This window comes from Talpa occidentalis, unplaced genomic scaffold, assembly GCF_014898055.3.
Source record: "Talpa occidentalis isolate TD23 unplaced genomic scaffold, MPIMG_talOcc4v2.1 talOcc4.5, whole genome shotgun sequence".
Taxonomy (NCBI): domain Eukaryota; kingdom Metazoa; phylum Chordata; class Mammalia; order Eulipotyphla; family Talpidae; genus Talpa; species Talpa occidentalis.
The window spans coordinates 130,005,919-130,032,787 of NW_023604861.1; the positions used below are offsets into that span (position 1 = coordinate 130,005,919).

Consider the following 26,869-nt stretch of genomic DNA (forward strand, 5'->3'; position numbering starts at 1 on the left):
ATCTGAACCCGCTGACATGGCTCCGGCCTCTCCTGCTCGGGTCAGGAGCAGCACAAGGGGCCCTGTTTCCCCAGCACCGTCCCCAAAGCGGGGCCACAGCACTCAGCCTCCGAGCCGGGGCGCTCCGGGCACCCTCGCCGCGCTGCGCCCCGGGCGCGGTCAGCACCGCGAGCCCCGCAGAGGCCGGGCAGCCCCGTCCCTTCGCCGGCCGCGGCGGCCACCAGGGGCCGAGCCGGGGCGGGCCGGGGCGGGCCGGGGCGGGCCGGGGCGGGCCGGGGCGGGCCGGGGCGGGCCGTGCGCGGGGCGGGGCCGCGGCGACGCCGCCGCCCGCGGGTCCCGTGACCGCCGCGCGCCCGGAGACCCGCGGCCATGCAGCCCCCGGCCGTGCTCGTCACCTCCAGGTGAGCCGGGCCCCGCGCCCGCCCCGGCTCGGCGTCGTGGGGTCCCGGGGCGCGCGGGCCGGGAGCCGCAGAGGCGGGCGCCCCCGTGGGCGGCGCGGGGTCCCCCTCCCCGGCGCGCGGCGTCTGCGGGAAAGACGGGCGGCCCGAGTGCCCCTGTCTCACACTTGGGGAAACTGAGGCCCCCAAGACCCCGCGATTGGTCTGGACTGGCCGCGCCGCCCTCGCCCGGGGCGCGCCCCTCCTGGTCCCTGGAGATTGGCGGCCGGTTCTGGAAAATCTGGTTCAGCGCGCCCGGCACGCCCCGGGCCCCGCGGCGGGGACTGGATGACTCGGACCGTGCGGGAGAGTGGCCCGGAGGGGGCGCGAGTTCAGGTCGCCATGGGAGCTCGGCGCGGGTGCAGGCGGGCTTGGGAGGGGGTCGGGCCGCATCCTGGAGCAGGACGGGTCAGAAGCTGCTCAAGGAGAAGGGCCGGCGAGGGGAGTGGCGGGGCCACGCGTGAGGGTGGAGCTCCCTGAGCCAGGCCCGGAGGACCCCACAGACGATCCCGAAGGGGCCGGCACGCCGGGGTGGCGCTCTCCCCTGGCCCTCTCTTCTCATATCTGGAAAGCAGGTCAGGGTGGCTCATGTTCTGCAGCAGTGACCGCCCCCCGCCACACACACACACACACACAAAGCAATTTATTATTTAAACTTCCCTGTGACCTCAGGTCTGGAAAAATCTGATAATCTTTCAGGGAATCCTGCCGTCAGGCCTGCTCGCCCTCCTCCGCGTGGTGCCACTTGGTGGCACCTTCACAAGCATGGAAGGTTTCCCTGATGCCACAAGTCACCTCCCCTCCCCAAGCTTCAGTGTCCTTTCCTGTACAAAGGAGCTTTGAGATTGGCAGGTCTGAGCAGGGCCAGCCACAGACCCTCCCAGCCCCACACAGACTTCGGTGCAGTGACTTGCTACTGCCCCACCTGAGCCATCGTGTTTGCAGAGGTGAGGGCCAGGTGAGTGGCTCTCACTTGTCCTGCCTGGCAGGTACTGGCGCTCCCAAGGAACTAGCTGTAGGCTAAGTCCAGATGCCCTAGGCCAGCCACTGGGCAGGCCCTCAGCTTTGCACCCCAACTCAACTTTCCACTCTAGCCCCCCGTTACTCACCAGCAAGGGCATTCAAGCCTCATTGGTCCTGCAAAAGTTTCCTGGGACCTGCTCCGCCTGGGCCTGCTGTCCATTCTGGGACACAGCAGTGACAAAGCAAAGCCCTCTTGGGGCACCCTAGGGGGACAGCAGGCGGTAGGTAAAGATGTCACTTGTCAGGGATGATCAGCAGTAAGAAGGAAAATAAAGCAGTAGGAGAAAAGAGTCATGGAGAGTGAGTGCTGCTGTGTGCGCCTTCTGATGACGGGGCAGCCGCACACATCCCTGCCGAGCAACCTGAGAGCCGCAGAGACACCTTGAGAGAGTCTGACAGGGTACGGCAGGAGCCAGTGTCCTGGGGCGGGCAACTTGACTTCCGCCCAGCTCCGCTCGTCCACACTCCAACAGTGATACCTGCGTGCAGCCCAGGACAGCAGGGCTGGTACTCAGCTTCAGGCAGGAACACTCACTGGGTTACTGGCCAATACTGGTTCATCTTTCCTACGCAGAAGCATCTCTTTGGGTTCCTGGAACACCTCCCTGAAGTCATCTTACCTGGGCCCCAGTGCAGAGCTGCCTCACCCCGTGATGGGCTCCATGCACAGAGGGCCAGTGGCTGTGCATGTGCTCCCACATGTGACAGCTGTGGCCCCCATGTGCCTGTTGTGGAGGTGGGAGTGATCTGGAAGGGGTGCTGCAGGCTGGTGTTATCTGATGGGTTGGGGTGTGATTCCAGAGAGGGATGGGCCTCCCCTTCTGCCCCTGCAGTGGGACCCTGGAAGCCCCTCCCCGTCAGGTATCATCCCTTCCTTGGTTCCCAGCATATAGCAGCACCTGACCTTGACCATCAGTGCCTGGCACTTAGACCTGCTTCCCCGGGGTGCAGCCCTCTGGTTAGGCATCTTCGTCTGCATTCGGGGTGGGATGGGAGTTCATCCCTGCCTCGTGCACACAGCCAAGCACCGCCTTCCAGCACAGAGCCACCAGGATGGTAGGCCCCCAACTCCCACGGGGGCTCACGTGCCCAGTTTGTGTAAGGCAGCTGGCTGTTGATGGTTTTTCTATGAGCCCCATCTTCTCCTGGGGACATCCCCAGAGCCTAGGGGGCCAAGGTCTTTGAGGGGCTGGGGAAGGCAGGGCGGTGGCTTGGAGCAGTGATCACAGAAGCCGGTCAATGGAACAGCTTCAGCTGGCCCAGCCGCCTCAGGGTCCTGCCCGCTTTCCCTCGAGAAGCCTGCTGATTTGACCCTGAGCTTCTTCCTTTGCCTTCTTTCCCTTTGGCAGGCGAGTTCAGAATGCCCACACGGGCCTCGACCTGACTGTGCCCCAGCACCAGGAAGTGCGGGGCAAGATGTTGTCAGGCCACGTGGAGTACCAGATCCTGGTGGTCACCCAGCTGGCTGCGTTCAAGTCGGCCAAGCACAGGCCCGAGGATGTCGTCCAGTTCTTGGTGAGCTGGGGCCCCTGCCAGGATGCTCCCGAGGGGCCTGTGGGTCCAGGTGGGCAGACACACTTGCCATTGGGGCACCAGCAGCAGCAGGGAGCGGGCATGCCAGCACATGTCTGGCGGTAAGGACCATGAATCCAACACTCACGGTCCGTGAGGAGACGGACTTGGAGCCGAGAAAGCAGTGACAGGCACGCTCGGGGGCTGTGGGAGTAGGGGTCACCTAGCCTATCCTCGGGAAAGCCCATCCCAGCGAAGACTTCCTGGAAGAGGTGAGGGGCAGAAGTGGCAGAAGAGGGGAGAAGAGTGTCAGCCCAAGCAAAGGCGTGGAGGCTAGACATGGGTGCTGTGTGGGAAGCCGTGAGTATGGAGTACCCCCTCCTGGGTGATGTGGGAGAAGACGAGGGGGATCATGGGCAGGATCCGGGGGTGAGAGGGTGTGCAGGCTCGCCTGGCTGTCTGGTCTAGCGGGAGAGTGGAGTTCAATGGGAAGGCATGGGCAGGAGCCCAGGTCCGAGGGACCCCTGGGGAGAGCTGGGGGCAGGCCAGCGGTCAGTGACATGGAGCAGAGGGAGAGAGTTGAAAGTATTTCCAAGGTAATATTCATGTAGTACGCCGAGGCATGGTTTCTTCCCGGTGAAATAAGGGGCACCGGCGGGGGCACCAGTGTAAGGAGGGCACGTGGAGTGAGGTGTCCACCCTGGGGACACACAGGCTGGAGCGGGACAGGATCTGGCCTAAAAGGCAGGTTTGGGGGGCGTCAGCTTGGAGGCGATGTTGAAGTGCAGCCAGGAGTGGATGACGGTGCCCGAGAAAGGAGTGGAGGGTGGCGGGAGGGACGGGGAAAGGCCAGGGCGGCAGCGGCTCAGGGACAGTAGAAGAGCAGGGGGGACGAGGGGCGAGCAGGGGCTTTGTGCCCATGGGCGCTCAGGCCAAGAACCAGCTGTAATGCCAGTGGCTCTTCTGGGCCCGCTTGGCTCTGTGGGCAGTTTGCTGTCCTGGTCATCTGACTTGATCCCGGGATCCCTGCGCCCACGTTTTCAGGGACAGGAGAGGAGAGTATCTGAGATGTCCCCAGGCATGGTGGCGAGGCAGCTTTTGGGGAACCCTCGAGGGCACAAGGAGTTCTCACCATCTCTGCACCCCATCAGCACCACTCATTCCTCACCAGTGCCTCTCACGGTGTGGGGGGTCATGCCTGGGTGCCCACAGGAGTGGGGCTTCTCAGTCCTTCTAGCCACCTGTCAGCGCAAGGAGAACTCATTTGCTCCCCCTGAGATCCGGGGGGATAGCCACAGCCTGAAGACTCTGAAATTGCAGAGTTTTTTCAGATTGATAAGCGCCTTGTATTCTACCCCTTCAAAGGACATAATATGCATTTCCATGGACATGGGCCGGAGTAGAGCCAGCTTCGGGAAGGGGCACCTGCCTGCTTCACCACATGTGCTGGCCATGCTGCCACACTCTGACGCTGAGGGACTCAGGGTGATATTGTGGTCCCCTGCAGGTGGGGACACTAAATAAATGGGAGTCCCACCCTGGGCACCCAGGGCCTCTCTCTTGGCCTCCTCCTGTTGCTGCATAGGTCACTACCTGGAAAGGCCTTGCTTTGGGACATGAGTGTCCGTGGACCCTGTATGGAGGTGCCCCTGACCAAAAGCTCCTGGGCCCCATCACGAGGCCTGCAGCTTTCAGAACCCCAGTCCTGGTGGGTCCGTAGCCAGGCCTGCATGGAGCAGTCTGGCCAGCAGAGGGTGCTCGGCCCCCACCTGACTTCTCTGCTGCGCCTCAGGCTTCCAGAGGCTGGTCCAGCCTGGCTGGAGTCCTGAGCCCCCGGGGCTTAGTCCCTGGGGATTGGGGCCTCATCATTTTTGATGAAATGATACTCTTATTCTTCCATGAGGCCTTTCTAGGAAAGCCCCAGAGCCAGTCTCATGTCAGTAGATGCAGGCTGCAGCCCCCTGTCCCAGATGATCCCCTGTGGGGATGGGTAGCCTCAAGTTCCCAGTACCCCAGTCACCTCCTGGCATCTGGAGCCCTCACCTGCCAGGGGTTCTGGTGACGATGCTGGTCAGCGAGGGCTGTGAGACCCTCACAGCTGTGCACAGGGGTGGCAGGTCTCCCGCATCTGACAGCACAGGTGCCTGCCATCACCAGTCATCAGTCGCATGGCAAGTCAGTGCACTCTCGGGCCGGCAAGGCCTGCCACTGTGGGTGGGCACAGCTGAGTCATCCCCCTCGAAGCTCCTTTGGAGTTGGGGAGACGAGCCCAGCATTCAGGGAGAGCACAAAGGTGTCAGGTATGGGGGACAGAGTGGGTGTTCTCTCTGGGTTACAGAGACCAAAGTAGTGGGGCTTACCTGCTCGGTGATGGCTGCTCACCCCACGGGGGAGCCCGGGCCTTGGGACAGACCATGCTGGGGCCCCCACTCAGAGTAAACACACAGAAGAGCTTGAGAAAGCCCTTCGTGGCTATAGATGGTCTGAGGGCCTGCTTCCTGAGGTGCCGGTGTGCGGAGGGGTGCTGGCGGGTGGCAGGGCTGAGAAACCAACTTTGCTCTGCCTGGCCGTTCACCACCTGAGCCCAGTGCACACTGGCCCGCCAGACAGCTGCTGCTCGTTCACAGACGATGGTCTGGAGACCCTGGCTGGAGAACGGTGACAGGTGGAGTTTCTGTGAGATGACTTACCCCCCAGCAGGCTGCGAGGTCACCAGCTAGTGTGCTGAAAGCCCAGAGTAGAGGTGGCAGCCACATCACCTGCAGGCGAGGAAGGGCCTAGCATCAAATGTCTGTCCCTGGCCTGTGGCAGTGCCCAGAATCCACCACCACCTCATCTTTCCTTGGGCCCCTGAGACTTTGCTAACTGGCCTGGCATTGACCGGGAGGGCTAGGAATGGAACCTGAGGTGGAGAGAAAGGCTGCGGGTTCCCCCCAAGGCCTCTCGGAATAGCCTGCCCTCCCGGGCCCCCAGTCAGGGTGAGAGGGGCGCGCCGCTCACTCTTCACTCAGGAAACCACGTCTCCTCTCCTGCCAGGTCTCCAAAAAGTACAGCGAGATTGAGGACTTCTACCAGAAACTGACCAGTCGCTATCCGGGGGCCAGCCTGCCCCCACTCCCCAGGAAGGTGCTGTTTGTGGGGGAGTCTGACATCCAGGAGAGAAAAGCCGTGTTCAATGAGATCCTGCGCTGTGTCTCCAGGGACGCGGGGCTGGCGGGCAGCCCTGAGCTGCTAGAATTCTTAGGTACCTGAGGTTCTGCCCCAAATCCCTGTGGTGTCCCCAGGTCTCCAGAAATGGGCCTCGCCACCCTGGCTTGGCTGGAGTGAGTCCCAGCTGCCCCTGCGGCCTGGAAGCCTCAGCCAGAATGTGGAGGCAGGTAGGCTTGACCTTCATCTCCGGGCCTGGCTACGGGACAGAGGGTGCTGGCCCACTGCCTTGAGGGCTGAGTTCCTGGCTCAGCTGGGTCCTTCTCTAGCTCACCCCTCCCACGCTTCTTCTGGCCACACACCCCCCCCCCCGCAGCACACACACACACACACACACACACACACACACACACACACCCCCCCCCCCCCCTCACCCCCCCACCCCCGCCTCCTACCAGCCAGACACAGGCTGCAATAGCAGAAGAAAACTGCCCCACAGCCAGGCTGATGCCCTGCCCGGGCCACCAGCCTGCACCCCCCACAAAGGACCCCCACCTTCCCCCAGTCTGGAGACCTTGAATGCTTGCTGCTCGTGTGGCCAAGGCTTCCTGTCCTCTCTTGCCGGTTTTCCCATCACCCCGTGGGAGCAGCCGGCTCCAGGGGGCTGTGAGCGTGCGTGCGCCAAGCACAGGGAGGTAGCCAGCACAGAGCCGGCCGCACAGAAGTGCCATTGGGGCCAGGGCTCAAACTTCACCCCCACTCCACACCCGCATGCACTCGGGGTGTCCCCACCAGATGGAGAGCAGTCCCATCAGTGGTGCTGGGCTCCCATCTGGCCTTCTCCCTCTTTGGATCGCTTGATTTAACTCTCCTAACTGCTGAGATCTCCCAGTTCCACGGCATGGGTGGGCATCGTCCCAAGAGGAAACTAATAGCAGAGAGACCAGTGGTTTTGAAGTGAGGGGTGGAGAATAAAGGAAAACCAGTGACTGCACAGAAGGTGGGGCCTGGGGAAGGCGGCAGAGCCCCCCCAGTCCTGTAGGCCAGACTCCTGGAGGGCTCCCCTGCCCCCATCACTATCCACATCCCCCCATTTACTCCTCACTGCTTGGGGCCTGTGTAGATCGGGGTGGGGGCAGCCCGCCCATTCCTGGAAGAATCTCCCGATCTCCCCACGCCCTGTTATGGCGACCAGGAGAGGGTGATCTGACTTTCCTAGCCTCTCTGTGCCTCAGCTCCCTCACCTGTAAAATGGAGACACACGGGAGATCTCCCTCATGGGCATTCATCTGTGTGATGCTTGCTTCTTGACATTGGAGGCGCGTGAAATTTTGAAGAATATTTTCATATTTGTCCTTATAAAACAGTGAAGCATAATATAAAGCAATAGTCATTATTGCCTAGTTTTATGTATTAGTGTATTCGAGTATAGAAACACACTTTGAGTATGCTGGGTTCTCAAGTTTTTCACCTACAGGGTAAGAATTTTTTTTTAAATGGCTGCTTTCAAAGATACACTACCCAGTCACTCTTTGGAGAAGATGAATAAGTAGTCTAAACCCTCCTCAAGCCACCCGTGGCACAGAGTAGGTATTAGATTCCTTATCTATCATAGACGGAGTCTCTCATAAATACAAAGGTGCAAGCTCGGATGTTGTGGCAGTGGCACTCTGCTGTGGAAGCTTCTGGATGCTTGCTCTCCTTTTCTCTACTTACCTCATTTTGAACACCTATCTGGGAACTACACTTTGATGTAATAAGCCAGTCTGTAATGAAACCATCACATTTTGTTCTGGAACCTTCCATGTGCTCACTGCACACTCAGAAGGTCATGGTCTTATTGCCCTAAACCTCAGAGCAGTTCACCATCCCTGGTTAGACTGGCACAGCTCCCTAATGTGTCCCACAACTGTAAGACATTTCTGGGAGCACCGGTTCCGTGGACGCCCTGTGTGCTGGCTATCTCCTGCACCACCCACGGCCTGGGACCACAGGCTTCAGGAAGCACTACCCCTGTCTTGCTCTAAAGCTTCCACTTGTAACTCCCCCACGTTGGCCTTCCCAGGTGCCAGACAGCCCTTGGGGCTGCAGCAGGACGTGGAGCCCAGGATGCCCCCACTTACCCAGACCCGCTGTCCTGGTCCACAGTGCTGCAAGAAGCCTCAGGTCCTAGCACGGAGCTTGTGTGGTACCTCCAGGTCCCGTGGCGGTGGGTGTCAGGGCCTCTCTCCTGTTTCCACAGGCACCAGATCCTCAGGGGCTGCAGATCTCATCGGCAGAGACTTCTCTGTCTTGGATGCAGACAGCCAGGCAGGGGATGACGGGGAGGCTTTCAGCTTCTTTGAGCAGCAGGATCAAGTGGAGGGTGAGGGCCCGCACATCCTGGGCCTGAAGATGGAGGATGCAGGGCAGTCAGAAGAGGAAGAGGAGGAAGTGCTGGACCCGCTGGGCATCATGCGGTAGGTCTCCCCATCCCGGCGAGGACCCTTCAGGCTTGTCCCAGGCTCCTGCCTTCCCAGTGTCTGAGAGAACCCGTCTCCCCAGGTCCTCACCCTTGTGGCCTGCTGTGCTGGGGGCTGATCTGCTCATCCTCGACATCGCCCGTGCCTTTGGAACTGGGCTCCAGTGTGGCCTGCCCTGTCACAGTCATGGGGTATGGCCCTGCCGCCCCCTCTCTTCACTGAGACTTTGCAGGCTGCAGCCCTCTCCCACAGTTTCGCAGCCCAGGCCACCTGAACCCTCCCTGCCCACCCAAGGGGCCTGGGTTCTCCAGGGAGCTCATCACTGCCAGCCTTTGACTTGGGACTGTGACTGGCGTTCCCTGGTCCTGTCACGGTCTGCAAAGCGGGGGTTTCCTTGACCTGCCTCCTGAGGCGGCACGTGGGAGCAAAGGACTGGTGACCCATGAGGTCCAGAGAGGTAAAGTGAGCCCTGGGACACTGGACGGGTTCCCTTTCCACACGTGGGCACACACCTACACACACAACTGGCCAGCCAGCTGTGGCCTTGGTCCCCTCTGGTGTCCCTCTTCTGTAAACTCGTTCCTTCCTCTTTCCTGACCTCTGCCTTCAGGGGGCTCCTGACCGCCCGCTGCATGAACACCCTGTGTCTGGGGTTGAGACATGACAACCACACGCCTGCCCAAGACCCTCAGCTAGGCACAGGCCGAGGGGTCTGTAGGAACCCCACCCAGGCCACCAGCCCCCGGGCTCTCACTGCTGCTGCCTGATCCAGACATGTGCTTGGAGGAAGCTAATCTTCCTCTGCCCTTCTAGGTCCATAGGCCAGAAAATAACTAAATAGACATGTGAGAAAAGACAAAATTTCGTAAATAATGGATTCTGGGGTCTGGTCATGCCAGGGAGGTTGGATCGTCTCTGGAAAGGGGCCTGTGAGTGCAGCGGGTAGGGGTGAAGCAACAAAAACCTTGCAATTAAAGAAGTAAGAATTTTGCAGGGTTCACCTGCCTATGCATGGACACAGACCTTGCAAGCCCTGTTCTGAGGTGAGAAGGCAGACTCTTATCTTCAGAACTACCACAGAGAAGATTTACTTCTCTTTTTAGGCAAAAAAGCACATTCTTGGATCTTCTGTGTCTCAATTTCTTCCGTTTCAAAATAATCATAGGCAAGTGACTCAGGCACCCCCTGGGGCGGCCCGCCTTTCACCCTGACATATTGCAGGAGACCAGGTGGGAACTAATTCTAGGTGTATTTAGCACACCTGCCCTATAGGCAGCTGTTATGACCCCATTTCACAGACTAAGGAAACTGCAGCCTGCAGAGCCAAGTGCCATTCCCAGGGTCAGGCAGTGGTCAACAATGGTGCTGGGGTTCCAGCTCAGGGTCCTGGACTGTGGAACCAGACAGCCTGGCCTGGCTTTGACCTTTACCAGCCATGGGTCCCTGGAAATGTGCCCTTTTACTTCAGTTTTCTGCAACAAAAATAGGGTAGTGGTAGGGCCTGTCTGTGATGTGAGGGTCAGCGCTAGGAAGATGAGCTCCTCTTCACGCTCCGCCACCTGTGCAGGATCAGCACAAACTCAGGACACTCAACTTCAGTCAACAGATGAGGGAGGCCTGCCTGATAGGCCCCATTCCAGCAAGGAACCAGAGCTGATTGGAAATCAGGAAGGGGAAGGTTCAAGAAAAGCACCATGAAAGGTTCAGTCCCAAAAGCACTGCCCGCCAGCCAGCCTTCCTCTCCCGCTGGGGTGCATGAAAGCAGGCACGTCGTGGGGCAGGCGGCTGCAGGGAGGTCATGAGACCCACCTGGAAGCGATGAGCATCCAGGCAGGGCTCTGGGTGCTCTGGAGGAGAGGACAGGAGCCTGAGGCCGGCAGCACCCTAATGCCCTGAGCCAGGCCCCTGGCATTCCAGCCAGCCGTGTCCTGGAGGGGGTCAGTGGCCAGAGGGAGGTTAAGTCAGGAGAAGGCTGCAGTAGTTGGTCCTTATCGGCTGCACGCAGCTCTGCAGTCCTTCTTGGCTTTATTTTGGTAAGGATAAGGCTTATTTGAGCTCGAAGTCACTGTTGTTCTGAGTAACCACACGCTTTGAGCAGTGCCAGACTGAGATGGGCTTGGTGGTTTGTGCCAGCCTTTGGCTGCAGGACATGCTTAGCAGTACGGTTCCTTTTTTGGGTAGGAAAATGCTCTTTGGAGTTGGCAAGGGCTGCTTTGAATTTCTGCCTGATTCCAGTAGTACATTGTCAGGGACGGTCAGCCATCCCGGACCGACCACCCCTCAGTGATGTCCCCATCAGTCAGCAGCCTCGTTCCCAAATTGGAGGAAAACGTAGCACCTCAAAGGGACGCCAGAGGCGCTAAGACCTGACAGTTTCCCTTTAATGACCAGTGTGACAGCAGTGCTGTCGCTCCATCAGGGATAATAACCACACATTTTGAGAGATTATTAAATGTCAGGAACTGATTAGCATGTGGGTGTATTCAGCTCTGCTATTTTCTGTTCTGTCATTCGGAAAAAAAAAAAAAAAGGTCCTTACCCACCAAATTGCTTTCAGGATCCACTGTGGGTCTGGCCTGGGAGATGGTGCCCCCAGGGAGCCGGCGCTGGCTGCTGCTTGTTTGTGTTAAGAGGAGCTGGCGTTGGCGGGGTTCAGCCACGTCTCACAGCCACGGCTGTCAGATGCAATCTCCCCCATGCCAGGCTGGGAGGTGTGCAGGGCCCTAGGATTATCCCCCTTTCACAGATGGGGAGACTGAGCCTGATGTGGCAGAGCCCTGCCTGGATCACCCTCCAGAGACATCCATGGGGCCGGCTGATGTCCCTGTGCAGAGCTGCCCACTTCGCGTTCTGCTGGGGAACATTCTGTTCTTTGCAGGTGACGTGCACTTCGCATGCATGTTTCTCCGTGTTGTGCCCTCAGTTCCTCTGCAGAGGCGGCCGCTGAGCCATTCTCCCAGAGGTGTCCTGCACCCCACCCCCACTGCCTCTGGCCCTCCCTGGCCGCCACCCTTCCGGGCCAGTCCTTCCTGCCGCGGCCACGGTGGGGCGCTGTTGCCCCACTGCAGGGCGGCAGGAGGCTGGCTGCACCAGCACAAAGCCCGAGCAGAGGCTGGCCTGGCTTTTCTTTGTCTCTTAAACATGGTTTTGATTAGGGGCGAGACGGGGCCCTACACCTTCAGGGAGCAGTAGAGGCAGAAATGGCCCACACAGGTCCTTCCTGACACTGCCGCCCACTGCTGGCCGGGGTCGGTGCTCCCGGCCCCACGGGATCCACAGGCCCACCGTCGGGCACTTGCCTTCTTGTGGGTTTTTGCTCACTGCCCTCTCTCCATCACGCTCCTGCCCTGCGGAGCTTTCATCTTTAACTGTCTATTGTAGAGACCGCAGAGTTCTGAGAAGGATGAAGTTCTGCCAGAATAGTTCTGCCTTACACTGGAAACATTTTAATTTAATTAATGTTTAATTCTGATAATAGACAACGAGTACAGAAAAATTGGAAACAGTGACAAGTTCTTTTGCCATGCGCGCTTCTGGATAGTCATATTTTCTGCCACAATGAGTTTATGTGACACGTGCCATTCCGTAATTTGCTTTTTTGAGCTTAAGTTCTGGGCCTTTCCTGGTTGACAGTCGGTGTCTAAATTCTCACTCTGCGCTGGTCCATCCAGTCGGTGCTGCAAGTTGCCTTGCCAGGCCCCTGCTTGTGTTTTCCGTAGGTCTTTGCGGTTCCAGGTAGTGCGGAACCTCTCCGTGGGTGGAGCTTTTCCCCAGTGCAGGTCACAGAAGAAGGGGGGCGGGTGTTAAGTTATGAAAGTTATTAAGGGCCTTAGTCCCCTTTGCTGGTAAGGCCTCCCTACTGCCCCCACACCTGCCGACCCACAAAGCCCACCGCCTCCCCGCTCCTCCCCCAGAGCCCAGGGAGCCCCCGAGTGCTGGGGACCCTCAGCTTCCTGAGGGACAGGCATGGAAGGGCCATCTGGCTCCTGGGAGGCGTGGCTCCCCACATTCCTTCCAGGGGAGGGGGACACCCGTGCCCAGGGCACGAACTCTCACTTTGAGTGAAGCCAAACATTTCTTTGGAATGCTGTGTTTTCTCATAAGTATTCATACAAATGTTGCTTTATCTTCCTTAAAGTAACCCTGTGTGTTTTAGGATAAAGGTATTTTACTCCCTATATTTGGCTGAAATCACAGCTCTGGGATGGCACCATGGTTTTGAAAGCTGCCCTCCATCATGCCTGCAGCTGTCACAGGAACACAGCAGCAGCGGCCCTTGGGATGACACAGCTGCACATGGGCCGACCAGTGTCTGTGCCAGTGGGCCCGAGTGAATGGACCCTCAGGGACAGCGGGTATAATCATGCATCCCACTTTTTAAAATCAGTAGCAGAATCTTTGGTTCAAGAGAATTCTCACCTCAAACCCTGACATTTAAGCAGATCAAAGTAGAATTGACCTGGTGGGGGATAGGCTGGGGGACAGGATCTCGACCCCTCACAGCCCACCTCAGGTGACCTGAGCAGCTTAGCAGAAGGTCAGGGCCTCTCAGAACATAGCTTGAAAGCCACTGGGAAAGCCTGAAAACTGGGGCGCATGCTCACCCCAGAGTGGGGTTAGAGGCAGGCAAGAAGACCCAAGTTCAGATGTCACTTCTGCCGCTTGGCAGCTAGGGCCACCGGGTAACCTTCTTAGCACCTCAGTACCCAACTGCAGACCACCAAGGTCACCCAACTGAGAACCAGCAAAGGCCTTAGCAATGGAGGTGGGGGGCAGCCGCCATGACCTGCGTTTGGAGAAGACTCAGAAGGCAGTTCAGTGAGCAGGAAAGGTTTCGGTGGAATAGGGAAGACTCGAGGCATCCCGGCTGGAAGCCGGAGCTGCTAGCTAGAAGCATGGCGTCCTGTGGCCCCTGAGATTGGCTGGGGAGTGCATTCAGCTTCCTCTGGCTGTGCTGCTCCATGGGGAACAGGAAGCAGGGTCCTTAGGGAAGCTACTGGCCCGGCCCTGGCCCTGGCCGTGACGCTAGAGGAGCTGGTCTGTGTCCTGGGCTGGTTGCTGCAGGCTGCAGGGCAGAGCTGCAGTTCATATCTGGTCTGGCCATGCCCTTGAGCTCCGTCTCTAGGGGCTTTGTGGGTGTCTCCAGGTGTTTTCCCTGGACTCGGGGTGCTGCTGGTATCATGCAGATGACAGGCAGCATTTGGCCTCTGTGTAGAAGTGAAGAAACGTCGTCACCTACCACCTGAGAGGGGAGGGGGTCGCTGAGATCCTGGTCCCTGGTGGTGGGCCCAGTGCCTGGACTGTTGAGAGACAGGTCCTTGATGTAGTCCTGGGACCACAGGCGTGATGGGCCCCCATTACTTTTTAGGGCCCAAAATGAAGTCATTTGGGTCAAAACAGATCGTGAACCTGGACATCACTGAGTGGCACCTTGGTCACAGGCCTGTGCCTCATGGTGACATGCACCCCAGCTACCTAGAGCGATCCTGTGGCGTTGCCTCCTGACTGCACTTTAACATATAAGGAAGCAGATTCAGAGAAGCGAAATTGCCCTTCATCCTCCTTGGGGCGGCAGAGGCCCTGGGGATGCACCCTGACTTCCTCTTGGGCCCCCTCCCGGGGCCCAGCTGGTGAGACCTTTATGGTCAGTCGATGCCAGACTCTCCCACCTCGGCGCATTCTCGGCTGGAGCTCATGCTTTGTGAGTGCTCAGGCGCCCCCACGGGTGCAGCCAGCACCTCTGAAGTCATGTCTCTGTGCTGGGCCCCTGCGGCCACAGTGGCAATGAGCAGCACTTTAAAGCAGGACGCTCACGTGACGGGAAGGAGCTTTATGTTCAGGTTTGGTTAGGAGTCACCCTGGCTGTGAGGGCGGTGGTCACGTGATTGTGGAGTCTCAACTTTGGAGGCTCCACCATCATCGATTTAGTCCCAGACATGGCTCTGTGGTTCCTGTGCACCTGGACGCTGGGCTGGTGGTGCCCATTGTGGTCAGCCCCGCATCTAGGAGCCTGGACATGGCCCTGGCTGGCCAAAAGAAAGCCATGCTCACGTGTCAGTCATGTCATGGAGCCGCCTGAGCACAGGGCTGTCGGCACAGCATTGGCACCTCTCACGGCTGTACTGCCCGCCGGTACAGGGGCCTGGCCAGCCAGCTGTCTCCTGACAGGCACTCCCGGTGGGAAGCCGGAGTCTGTCCATGCACACGTGCGTGCTACGGAAACGCGCTTCCACGCCTTCAGCTCCCAGAGCATCCCACCCTCAACAAGCCTGTGCCACTGAGACCCTGCCCTCCCCGTGATGCCCGTGAAGTCAGGCGCTCAAGCTCCGCCGTGATGCCAGTTTTCCCAACCCCGGCGGCCAGAGTCAAGCACACTGTGCTCCCTGAAGGGAGGAGAGGGTGCCCCGCAGAGTGTCATGAAGGGCTCTGCCCGTGCGCAGGGTGGGCTGGACGGGGTGTCCTGCAGGCAGCAGGTGGACACTGGGGGAGGAGGAGCTGGGGGGACAGAGGGTGTGGGGCCCACAGCCCATGTGCGCAGCTGAGTCCATGCCTGACCAACGAGAGAGGACGAGGCCGGGCTCGGAGACTGAGTGACCACCTCATGCATGCGACGCCTGACCCCGCCTTAGTCAGGATCTGCACCGCCCTGGGTGCTGGAGGGCGGCCCGCTCATCCCCGCAGCAGCCCAGCTGTGTGAGCGCCTTTGCCTCTGTTCTTCTCCCTGGTTGTGCCTGCCCGCCCTCCTCTGCGCCCCCAGCCCAGGCCCGTTTCATTTATCCTTGGATCACGAGCACAGCTTCTGGGGGGACCCAGTTCCCTGTACCTCAAGTTCTGCCTCTGCCGTGGGGTTGCTCGTCATCCAGAGTCAGCTGGGTTCCCCATGCCCCCTGCAGGCCCTCCCAGGATGAGGGTCTCTTGGCCCCTCTGCCTGAGACATTCTTCCCTGCAGACCAAGGTTGCCGCCCACCTCTCTCGGAAGCCCTTGGGCTGGGCCGGCTCCTGCTCTGCCCCAGCTGTCAGGAATTACTGCCAGTTGGTGATGACGGTGCCTGGCCTGTGACTCTCCTGGGCCGTGAGCTGGGCACAGAGGCAGGCCTTCCTCCTCTCTGCGCCCTTACCACCCGGCCCGGGTTCCGGGAGGTGGGAGGTGAACCCGGGGTGATGAAAGAACGCAGAGTAAATGGATGAGTTGCTTGCAGAGTAGATAACGGGGTGAGGGCTAGAAAGACCCCTTGAGTAGACTGAGAGGTCTTTGGAGGAGGAGCAGCAGGGCTGGGGGACTTTCTGCATGGGGGTCTCTGTTCCAGACTGAAGCCAGAGACCCTCTGTCTTCACTCCCTGACTCTCCTCCCCGGGCAGTAGGTAGGAATAAGTCGGCATTTAAGATGATTTGTGACTGATGTTAAGATGTGAGGGCCGTCGCTGTGTCCTCTGCCCTTCGTTCCCCTTTCCTTCTTTGCTCCCGCCATCCAGCCAATCAGACTTTCAGCATCCACCCACCTACCCACCCACGTGCCAGCCAGCCAGCCATTCACCCACCCACCTACCCACCCACGTATCCATCCTTTAACCTGATATGCATGGCCGTGTGCTCTGGACCAGGCGCACTGCCGAATCCTAGAGACTAAGTCTGGGGGCTAATGCGAACAGGCCCCTGAAATTTCAAGCACCAAAGCTCCATACTTCCTGCCTTTTCGGTGCTTCCCCTTGAAGGCAGGTCAGGGAGAGCCAGAGAATGGGGTCAGGCACAGATGCTGCCTGGTTTGCAGCCCCAGGGGCCACAGATTCACTCCGTTTCAGTTCAAGACAACAAAAGATCAGCATGTTCTCCAGGGAGGAAAAACAAGAACATTCATCCAGTTGGAGAGGAAACCCCGCATAGAAGGAAAGTCAGGCCTGATTTGTGCTCTCGGAACCAGAACTAGGTGTAAGAAAGGAAATCCTTGAACTCTCTGTGCCTCTCTGTAGAGCTTCGCATCTGTTCCCTTTTTGTGCTTTGTTCTTCAACCGATCCCCTGTTCTCTGTGCTTGCTCTGATGGCTGGGCCCTGGAAGCCGCTCGCCTGGGAGCTATCTCTGGCCCGCTGTTGCTGAGCCACCCGGACCTGTGGGCATTGGCTGCAGAGTAGCCTGTGCCCTTCCCTCCCTGTCTACCCCGGGCAGGCGTGGGTGGGGGCTCTCCACTCCTCACTGCTGCAGCCCCTGCCTGCGCTGCCAGCCCCAGGAGTGTGGCTGCCATGAGTGATTGAGGGCAGCAGGGGACCGAGCCCTCGGGGCGTGCAGTGTCTCCCATCCTTTTCTCCCCTCCCCGCCCTGACTGTGACTCAGTTGCCTACAACCAGGGTCCTGGCCTGTCTCTGGTATCCACCTCCTCGGGGTCCTTGGAGCTGAACTGGCTGTCTGCTCAGTGAAACAAGAGGGGGAAGGCCCAGTAAGAGAGAGCCACCCTGTCTCCTCCATGAGTGGGCAGAGGTGTAGCTGAAGTTTCTGGAATGCCTTTGCTGTTAGGATGGAGTCCAGGCTTCTTTCCCCATGCCTAGCACCATAGGCGGGGCCCGAGGATGGTGCCACAGGAGACACAGGTCCCTGGTGGCCTGTGAGCCCGTCCAGCTGGTGCTCAGGATGGAGAGGGAGCAGCGGGCAGGCAATCTGGTCCCACCCCAGCACTGAGCCTGCTGTCCACCTCCACCTTTGAGGTGTGTCTCCTTCTGGAGTCAGCAGGATCGGGGCCTGTCCCCACACCATCCTACATCTTCCAGCTCAAGGACACCTTGAGCGGGCGAGGACAGAGGACCGTGGACCTGACAGCCCCACCCTGCCTGCCCAGCCTCTCTGAACCACGGTTTCCCCCACGAAGATCCGCCCTCCAGGGCTTCTTCCTCCCAGGTGTGCCCAGGCCTTCACAGCTTCTTCCTGTCTCTGTTCAGAGCCTGAAATCCCACCAGACTTCCAAATCCAAGCCGTGGGAATGGTCACCTCTGTGTGTCCTGCCGCCCACCCCCAGGGCCGCCCGGCTGCTATTTTTATCTGCTGCTGGTCAGGCAGTTTAGGCAGCACCAGCCTCCTGGGCGCAGCTTCCCGGTAGTTGACAGTGAGCTGGGCCCAGCGGAGTTGCCCCAGCCAGAGGATCCCAGCATGGCGGAAATTCCCTTTCCAGTAAAATGCAGACTTCTTATTTTAGGAACCTGAAAATGAGTAATTTAGGCACCACAGCAGGGACTGGATCACCTTGTTAGACACAAGCCAGATTTACTCATTTACTGACGTGGTAGAACTTACAGGGCGGGGGGCGGGGGGGCACATCTCCTGCTCCATGAATTGTAGGGTGTGCACCCTGGAAACAGGTAATAAGGTGCTCCGAGGGCCAGAGAAACTGCCCCCTCCCGGTTTCCTGCGGCAGTGACTGGGCCAGCAGACCTCAGCCTGGCGTTGAATGAGACACAAGGGGCCCTTCGGGCTGCTGGCCCAGTGGGACTCTGAGTACCAGAGGGGCTTCCCAGAGGAGGAACTGAAATATTTTCTAGAAAGATGAGGGCTACCCCACTCCGGGAAAGCGGCCTCATGGGGGAAATTGGGTCCTTGAAAAGTTTCTTAGCATAGGCTCCAGCTCACCTGGTGCCTGTGTGGGTCTCTCGGGACTGCCAGTGGGGCGCTCATACGAAGCCTAACCCTGTGCTTCATCTGCAATTCTCCAGCTCCAAGAAGCCCAAGAAACTCCCTGAAGTGGCCCCGAAGGCCAGGCCCTCGCCCCGGCTCACCATCTTTGATGAGGAGGGGGACCCGGACGAGGCCCTGTTTGGCCCGAGCAGGAAGCTGTCCCCTCAGGGCCCTGCAGAGGACAAGTTCCCCAGGGACTGTAAGTAGAGCCCCGGGGTGTTCCTGTTGTACCAACTCCGTATTCAGTCCGGTGCTCAGCTGACCTCTGTGGGGTCTTTGGACCACCCCCCCAAGACATGTGAGCAAGGCGGGAGTCCACCCTTTCTCTGGTTCACCGTGACATAGGTTTGGCTGATGGAAATTTTCTGCTGGAGGAGTCTAGTCTGGCACCTGTGTCCCACAGCCTGGAACATTCCAGGACTATACATTTATTCTACCCATGCCTTGGAAGAGGAGGGCGGTTTCCTTTTTGCTTTGAGAAGTGTGGGTTGTGACTGGTATAAACATGCCTGTTACATCGGTGGCTAGAGGTGGGCGCAGGTGGAGATGCTTCCCTGCCCGGGACTGTGACCCTGCCGGGTAACGGGTGAACAAGACCCATGCATACCCCAGCAGAGGCCCTGTGCAGACCTGGAAAAGGGAGAATGAGCAGCCTCATCCCAGGGCCTCAACTTTCCTCACCCCACCCAGGGCAGGAAATTGGTGTCACCCATTATTCCACCACCGTTTGGTGAGCACCGAGGGCTGGGCTCCATGCAGGGCAGCCAGCATGCTGGTCCACAGCTCATGGATGAGACCGTCCCGGCCCCAGGCCTCCCAGGGAGCCAGGCCACCTGACCATGGCAGGACAGCCTGAGTCTGGAAGGGGCCTGGGGAGAACGTCAGGCGTCAGGGAAGACGTCCAGGGTGGGAGCTGGGTCCGCACTGTGCTCTGGAGAGGGTGGGGTGTAGGCCTGGGCTTCTTGAAGGCAGGGGCCACGGCCAGAAGTGTCCACTCAGCTCCACAGCCTGGCAGGCAGCAGAGCCAGGTGGCAATTGTTGAGTGCTTGTTGAGAGACTGGAGCCTGAGCTACAAGATCCAGCTACCCTGGGGCCTGGGGGGCCTGGCACAGTGAGCTGAAGAGGCAATTTCCGCCTCGAAGCAAGGGAAGGCAGCAAGGACTTGGCTGGGGAGTGGACTCGGCCGACTCTGGCCTGGCTGGCACTGAGGGGGGCGTGGACGGGTGTGCCCAGCGATGGCGCCTGTCCCTGCCATCCTCCACTGCTGCTCCACTCCCCTGCGTGCTGTCGGGCCCTCGCTCACTCCGTGCCAGGGCAGGCGGTCTCCACACACCCAGCAGCTGAGACGCGCCAGGACGCGCCAGGACACTCCCTGACCACTTTGCTGCTCTCTTCTCTGCAGCCCTGAAGTTGTTTGATGACCCTGACCTCGGTGGGGCTGTCCTCCTCGGTGACCCCTTACTGCTGCCGGCTACCCGAGAGTGTGGAGGACCCACCTCCCCCCTGGGCCGCAGGGAGACTTCCGAGGAGTTGTTCAGGTACCGCCATCCCCCGCCGTCTTCGCCAGCTCTGAGTGGCCTGGACAGGGCCAGGTCCTGTCCCAGCGTGGGGGCTTTTGAGCAGGGGAATCCTCCCATCAAAGGCTGGGACCTGTGGTGGGAGCTGCCAGGGAGCAGTGATTCAGGGTGGCCGCAGGGTCAGCTCCCAGGGCAGCCCAGCATGTTCCTGACGAGAGCGCTGCGTGCATGGAAGTCTTCCTTTTCACACCTGTATTTTGGTAGTTGATAAAAAGTAAAAGTTATATAATTGCAAAAGCTAATATCACTGGTATAAACAGGTTTGGGAACAAATAAAACCGCCTCTTGGTAGCGTGCAGCTCCCCGGATCTGCCGGCTGGCTCTGAGGTGGATTGACAGAACTCATGCCGAGCCCATGTCCAGGGCTTGGAGTGTGGGCCTGGGTCAGAGAACGCTGGGCACCTCCCACGTCCCCTTATTGAATCTTCGCAGCAGCAGGTGCATTTATCTCCTTGGAGGAGAGGCTGTGAGGGCTCTTGGGGTGGGAGGGGGTGGGGGGAGGGAGTCCCGCCCATGCCGGCTGCCTTCCTGGGCTGCTAGGCACTGTGTGTCTCTCCGTGTCCACCTCTACCCACCGCAATCCTGGAGGCAGATGTGCGTGGTGATTTACAGGAAGCTGAGCTGTGTCGTTCCGAGAGCAGTTAGGTGGCGCCAGGGCCCCGGGTCCCAGGAGCCGTCATCTGCACCCTCATTAGCAGGCACGGGCTGTTAGACAGCCCTCCACGCCTGAGTCACAGCTCGGCTTCTTGTCTTTACATCTCCCCGAGGCCCTTGGCATCTGTTCATTCCCTGACATCCTGGCAGGCTGGGAGAAGCTGGCATTGTGGTTATGTCATTAGGGGAGAAACTGAGGCCCAGGAAGCAAGTGCTGGAGTCGGCCCCTGTGAGCATGTCCCCCGCCCAGGGAGCCTCTGTGGCTCCAGGACCCGGTGTCCCAGTGGGGGCAGTTCCAAGGGGACCTTTCTCTTAAGTCCATCAGCCGGCACTTTCCAGCCCATGTCCTGCAGAACAGGGGGTGTTCACAGGTGTGACCTTCAGACGGGTCTGTGTTCGGGCAGCTGTTAATGGGCTCTGCAAGCCCTCAGTCTGCCAGCCTGCATGCTCGTGGCTCTGGAGAACACCAGGAAGTGCTTCACTTTCCACCTAGCCCCAGCCTTCCTTTGCAAGGCTGGGAGCATCGCAGGCTGGGGAGGCACTGCCCAGAGGTGACCCCTGCGCCTGCTCACCTGACGGTCATCAGTATTAAAGGAGGGAGCTTGATTCTTGATTCTTGATTCTTGATTCTTCCTCACATCTGCGCTGTGACTCTCCAGGCAGTAGTTGGGCTTCTTTACACTAAGGTGGCCCTAGTATTCATTCATTCATTCCTCCCTGACTCCGCTCCCTGCTGCTTTCCCTGTCTGCTCATCTCGTCCGCGCCCCCAGGCCAGGCCACGGTAGGTGGTGCCTGGCAGGTCTGCAGGTCCCTCTTGCTGTGCGGCCAGCCTATTAGGGGGCCTCCAGATTTGGTCGTGATCCAAGCCCAGTCCTCTGCAGGATCTGGGAGGAGAAGCAGGACTGAGGGCTTCATGGCTCTGTCCAGGCTTTCCGTGGCTGAGCTCCCACCAGTGAGGCCTGCAAGAAAGGGGAACTGGACTGTGCATTGGTGGGAATACCTTGCCATGACTCAGGACCCCCAATGAAACAGGATGCTTGGGGAGGGTGTCATGTGGCCCTGGGCCCTAAGAGCCACTGCCCCCACCTGGCTGGTCCTCACCTTCCACCTCAGGGCAAATCCAGCTTCTGACGTACTCCATGAGCCACACTTTGCCAAGCAGTGCACATCCTGCATCCAGCCGCGTGCTGTCCACTGCTGTTTTTGTTCCCTACGCACCCATTTATGGATAATTCGGTCCTCCTGCTCAGCTTGCCCAGGGCACCAGCCTCCAGGCAAGGATGCAGGGGGAGAAGCACCTACCTCAGGGCACTCGAGAGAGAGGGCTGCAGCTTGGAGGCAGCTGGGGCACACGAGAGCCAGGCATCCCCAGCCCCAGCAGGCAGCTGGCTCCCCGGAATTGAGTTCTGACACCAATATCTGGCAACCGGAGCTCCTCAGGAAGCAGGAAGAGCTGGCTGTGGCCTGCCTTAATTCCTGCCATCCAGTCCCTGGGACCAGTCGCTGGTGACCAGCACACAGCATCCGTCACACCCACTCGTGGGCCATGGCTGAGCTCGGGCCTTGGGAGACTCGGTCTAGTGCCCTGTGGCTCACAGACAGGCACGTCTTTGTTCTGTGTCGACGTGAATGTAGTCTACGCAAGGGCACGGCCTCTGAAGTCAGACATGCTGGTTCTGGTCCAGGCCCGGTCACCTGCTGTTATCTCACCCAGGTCTCTGGGCTCCCTGGCGCCCAGGGCACTTCATCTGCAGGGAGGTTCAGCCGTCCTCCCCAGAGGCCTATCTGGGGATAAAGACAAGATAATGTGTCTAAATGGGAGCATCTGGTCACTGTTCCATTGTTTCTTGAGGGTTTGCAGGAAAGATTACCTGAAGAGACCAGTGTGTCTAGGTGGGGCCACCTGAAAAACAGCTCTTTGGAGTCTGCTGAGGTGCCGGCTCTGGTCCTGCTGAGCTGTGGGGGTGCAGGGGAGGAGAATCCTGCCCTTCAGCTGGTGGAAGGGACAGGTTGGGGCTGTCTAGGGTGAGAAGCCAGAGTGAGGGGCTGAAACCCAGGCCCAGTGCCCAAATAGGGGTGCCATTGTCTGGAAACCTTGTTCCTTTTGTGGAAGGTTGTGCTCAGGGCCTCTCATCTGTTTCCTAGAGTTGAAGAGGACTTGGACCAGATTCTGAACCTAGGGTCTGAGCCCCAACAACGGCCCAAGCCCCAGGCCAGGTCCAAGCCACCAGTGGCAGCTAAGCCAGCGCTCCCCAGAAAGCCAGTGGTTCCCCCCACAGCGGCCCCATCCAAAGCTGAAGCCAAGCAGCAGCAGCAGATCCAGGCCATGGACGAGATGGACATCTTGCAGTATATCCGGGACCATGATGCACCTGACCAGGCAGCCCCCAGCCTCTTCTGAACCTCCACCTTTGCAATGGCCTTGACACCCATCAGGGGGTGGGAGAGGGGTGGAAGCCCCCCAACCATAGGACCCTGTACCGCCTTGTTGCTTTTTCTCCTGGCCTGTGGGGTCATGGAACCCTGCAGGGTACAAAGAACAAGGTCACCATAGGAATTGGAGCCCAAATTATCTCAGCCACATGGATGTGGAGGGGAGGCTATTCGTGGGGAGGCCTCGCCAACCCAGGGATGGAGTGAGGCTGGGGTGCTGTACTCGAGCAGGAAAACTTTGTGCCTACCCATGCCCACGGCTCTGCCCACCCCCCATGCAGGAAGGAGGGCTTGGCTGACCTAGGCTGGGGCGTGGGGGTTCCCTTTGTCAAGCTTCTAGGAATCTCTGGCAGCAGGGCTCCTGGGGACCTGCAAGCTCTGGGAGGGTCCCCAGCACAGGGATGCTGAGTGGGTGCCCAGGAGAGCCTGGCTGAGTTGGGGTCACCTTGAACCACCAATAGTTACCTATGCAGGGTGCTTACCCACGTGTCCCAGCTCAAGGGATCCATCCAGCCCAGCCCTCCGGGTGGGTGCAGATGGCCTGGCAAGCCCGGTCTGCCCCCACATTCCCAGGAAACGCCCGGTCAGCCATGGCTGCCTTGGGCTTCTGGCCTTGCACCCCACGTCCACCCTTGCAGCTCTGGCAGAGTGTGTCACGGCATCCTCCAGAGCTCCACAGGCCGGGGGTCCCACGGGGGTGAGGCCACATCTCTCCAGGTGCTGCCTGAGGGCCCACCTGTCCAGGGTGGGAGCTGTCCTGTCCTCCAGGTCTGGACATGCTCACCGGCCTTTCACCAGTGGGCGCTGCCTTCCAGGGAGCAGGAGCCCTGTGCCTTAGACGCCTCCGGACCCCGCGCCCCAGCGCGCAGTCCAGGGCAGCATGGTGCTCAGGAACGCCGCAGTGATTGCAGGAGGCTTGTTGGAGCAAAGGCTTTGTTTGTGTGTCTGCTGCAGTCCTCACATTCAGAGCTGGTGTTTAAGGAAACAAACCATGTTTTTAATGAAATAGAACCATGTTGTCCTTTGGCTCGTCCTCCTTGACAGGCTCTGGAGAGGGGTTTGCTGGGGAATAGGACCCTGGGCCAACCCCGAGAGAACCCTCCTGACCCACATGGGCTGTTTGCTGCCCACAGAGGTTGGGAGCCCCTCGTCTGCCCTGGGCTCACCAGCCCCTGGTCAGCTGCATCCAGTCCCAGCAGGCCCCTCCCCTGGGCCAGAGAGAGAGGAGAGAGATGCTTCTTCCCTCTGCCTTCCCCGGGCTCCCAGGGCCCCCTTCCCAGGGCTCTGAGCTGACTGCCCGGCCCCAGCCCAGCACCTGTGTGCGTTTCCCTCACACCCCACCCCATCCACACCCTGCAACCCGAAGCAGATGCCTCCCCCACCCAGCCCCCTCTGCCCCTCCCTCCCTGCTTCTGACCCCACGCCCCAGTGTGTGACATAGGAACAGAGGTGCAGCCAGGTGACCTGGGGACCCTCCACCCTGGTGCTGGTTCCAGCTCAGCAGCCTGGCGTCCTCCAGACACCTCAGTGAGGACCTGCGCGTCCCCAGTCAGATGCTGGACCCACAAGTCTGTGACCTACTGGCCAATCAGTGATGCCCAGACTTCCAATAAAGTTTGCCAGTGACTCATTCCAGCCTTTGCTGCTGGCTTTCTATTTTGTGCCTAGGCTACAGGGTACAATGTGGGGGGATCTTCCACAGCTCAACAAGTGGAGCTGCCCTTGAAGCACCCCAGGCTCTTCTGAGTCTCTGCCAGGCTGCTGCTTGATGGGGTGGGCTAGTGCAAGGGGAGGAGTCCCCTGGGGAACCACACAGTGGGCCAGGCCCTGTGTGGGTCACCGGTCAGTAACCTCTCATCCAGGGCTGTTTGGGAAAAGGAGCCTTCCCTTCTCCAGACCTCCCATCGCCTTGGTGGAGAGGATGGAGTGGGAACCAGGCTAGACGCTGTCTGGCCCTGTGCCCCTTCAGCTCCGACGCCAGACAGCCGCCTGCCTCCAACCCCTGCAGGCCCCGGTTCTCAGATGCAGCTTCGTGTCTGGGGCCAGAGGGTCCGACACACGGGGGTCTGCAAGCCAACAGCCGCTGGAGGAGAAACGGGCCAGGAGGCATTCCAAGTGCACCAGCCTCCCCCACACTTGGCCTGGAGTCTTGTAGCTGAAGGTAGGCCTGGGGCCTCGGCTCCGCGCACAAGCAGTGGGCCATCTAGAGAAGGACCGCTCTGCCAACACGAGCCGGGAGTCCCCAGGGAAGGCCAACCCAGCTTTCATTTGTAACAGCGGCGCTTGTTTGTTCTGAGGCCCTTGTGAGCGTGTGGACAGGAGGCACCGTCTGGGTTGGGGTCCCCCCCTCCCATCTCACTTCCTCCCAGGAAGCCAGGACTCCAGCCAGTTCTCTGGGAAACCCCCATCCTGGTGCCCGCCCTGGCCAGGCCTGTGTGGGCCCCGCTGCAGAGGGTCTTCCGTTGTCAGGTCTGGCTTCCCTTGACGTGTCTGTGGAAGTGTCTGACTCCAGCCTGGGGTGCTCCGGGGGCTGCCCCGAGGCTCCAGCTCTTCACCGGATGCAGACTGGACGGGGTCAAAGGGCCCGAGGCCTGACTGCCCAGCTGCCAGTTGGGAGGTGTCACACCCTCTGTGTGGTGACTTACATCCAGTGTGAGGCTCTGTTGTGTCTCCAGGATACCTGAGGTGGAAAGTTCCATACAGGTCTCAGCTCACCAGATGTCCAGCTGAGCATATTCTGGGGAAGAGGGGCTGGAGCTACCAACATGCGCCCTGCTTGTGACTGTGGCTGGAGAGCAGGTGCCTCAGTGCTGCTGGGGCTCTGGGGAATGCTGGCTGCTCAGAGCCCCTTCAAGTGGCCACCTTTTAGTGTCAGGTGTTGGTGTGCCCACTCAGGGCCAACTCGGAGGGCTCCAAGCTGCTCCACCCAGTGCCCTGAGGCCTCGGTGGGGGGTGCTGACCACAGACCCAGGGGAGGAGTCAGCTGTAGGCACTGGGCATGAAAAGATCTAGGTTCCGGTCCAACTCGGCTCTATGATGTCCCCAACCCTCAGTGCCAAGGAAAGGGTCTTCCCTGGGGCTCCGATGAGGAAGCAGGCGGACGACCATCCTGTCCTTGTATGGAGTTCCTGTGGGCTGGCCGCTCCCGTTCATCACACGGGGACCCCTGCCCAGGACAAGCTGGGCACTACTACTAAGTGGTGGGCTGTTGGTGGGTTCCTGAGGACTCAAGTTCAACTCAGCCTGAACTCATGCGCATGGGCCCCAGGTGTGGGATACGGTGAACACACCTGATACCAATGCTCGTCCCACTCCTGGCGAACTCCTGAGCCCTGCTGCCCATGCCCTGGCCTCTGAGAAGAGCCCAGAGATTTCAGTTCTTAGGCCACACTCAGGATAAAGCTGGAGCAGGGATTAATGGGCCTAGGTCAGCCCCGGTCCTGAGTAGTAAGCTGGAGCAGGCAGCTCTCATCCTGTGAGCTCTGAGTACCTCAGACCTACCTGTCAGCTCCACACCTACCTGAGGGGACTCCTCAGGAGGAAGCAGGGAGGGGTACTTCTGTTGGCTACTTGTGCGTGGCTGGTCGGATTCTCTCATTCACCGTTGCCGCCGTTAATATTGAAACCTCTGAATCAAAAGCTACATCTCTTTATCCAACAGTGAAACTCCAAATCTTGCCGAAAATGACTCTCAAGAGCAACCCGTAGCACCAAATGGAGGCTTAGCGGTACCCAGAGCTGTCCTGGCCACCATCCTGGTGTCCTAGGAAGGTCTTCGTCACCCTCTCCCTGATCTCCCAAGGCAGCGGGCCCTCTCGCTCCTCTTCCTCAGGTTGGTTTTCTTCCTCTGACAAGAGCGCTCCTGACTTCACATGTGTTTCTGTTTTTCCTCCGGCCTTAATAGCCACTTTGCTGACGTCCCCCTGAGAAGTGTCCTTGGTCCCAGAGGGTGATTTTTTTTTTTTTT

The 26,869-nt window shown here is 59.5% G+C and overlaps 1 protein-coding gene across 1 annotated transcript; it reads left to right on the forward strand.

Moving 5' to 3' along the window:
• Positions 1-349: 349 nt before the first annotated feature.
• On the forward strand, positions 350-26,869 carry HS1BP3 (HCLS1 binding protein 3). The gene is made up of 7 exons (XM_037528457.2): positions 350-401; positions 2,810-2,975; positions 6,009-6,216; positions 8,362-8,578; positions 18,276-18,436; positions 19,640-19,775; positions 22,615-26,869. The coding sequence occupies exons 1-7, from the start codon at positions 370-372 to the stop codon at positions 22,868-22,870; spliced, it is 1,176 nt and encodes a 391-aa protein (XP_037384354.1). The 5' UTR covers positions 350-369; the 3' UTR covers positions 22,871-26,869.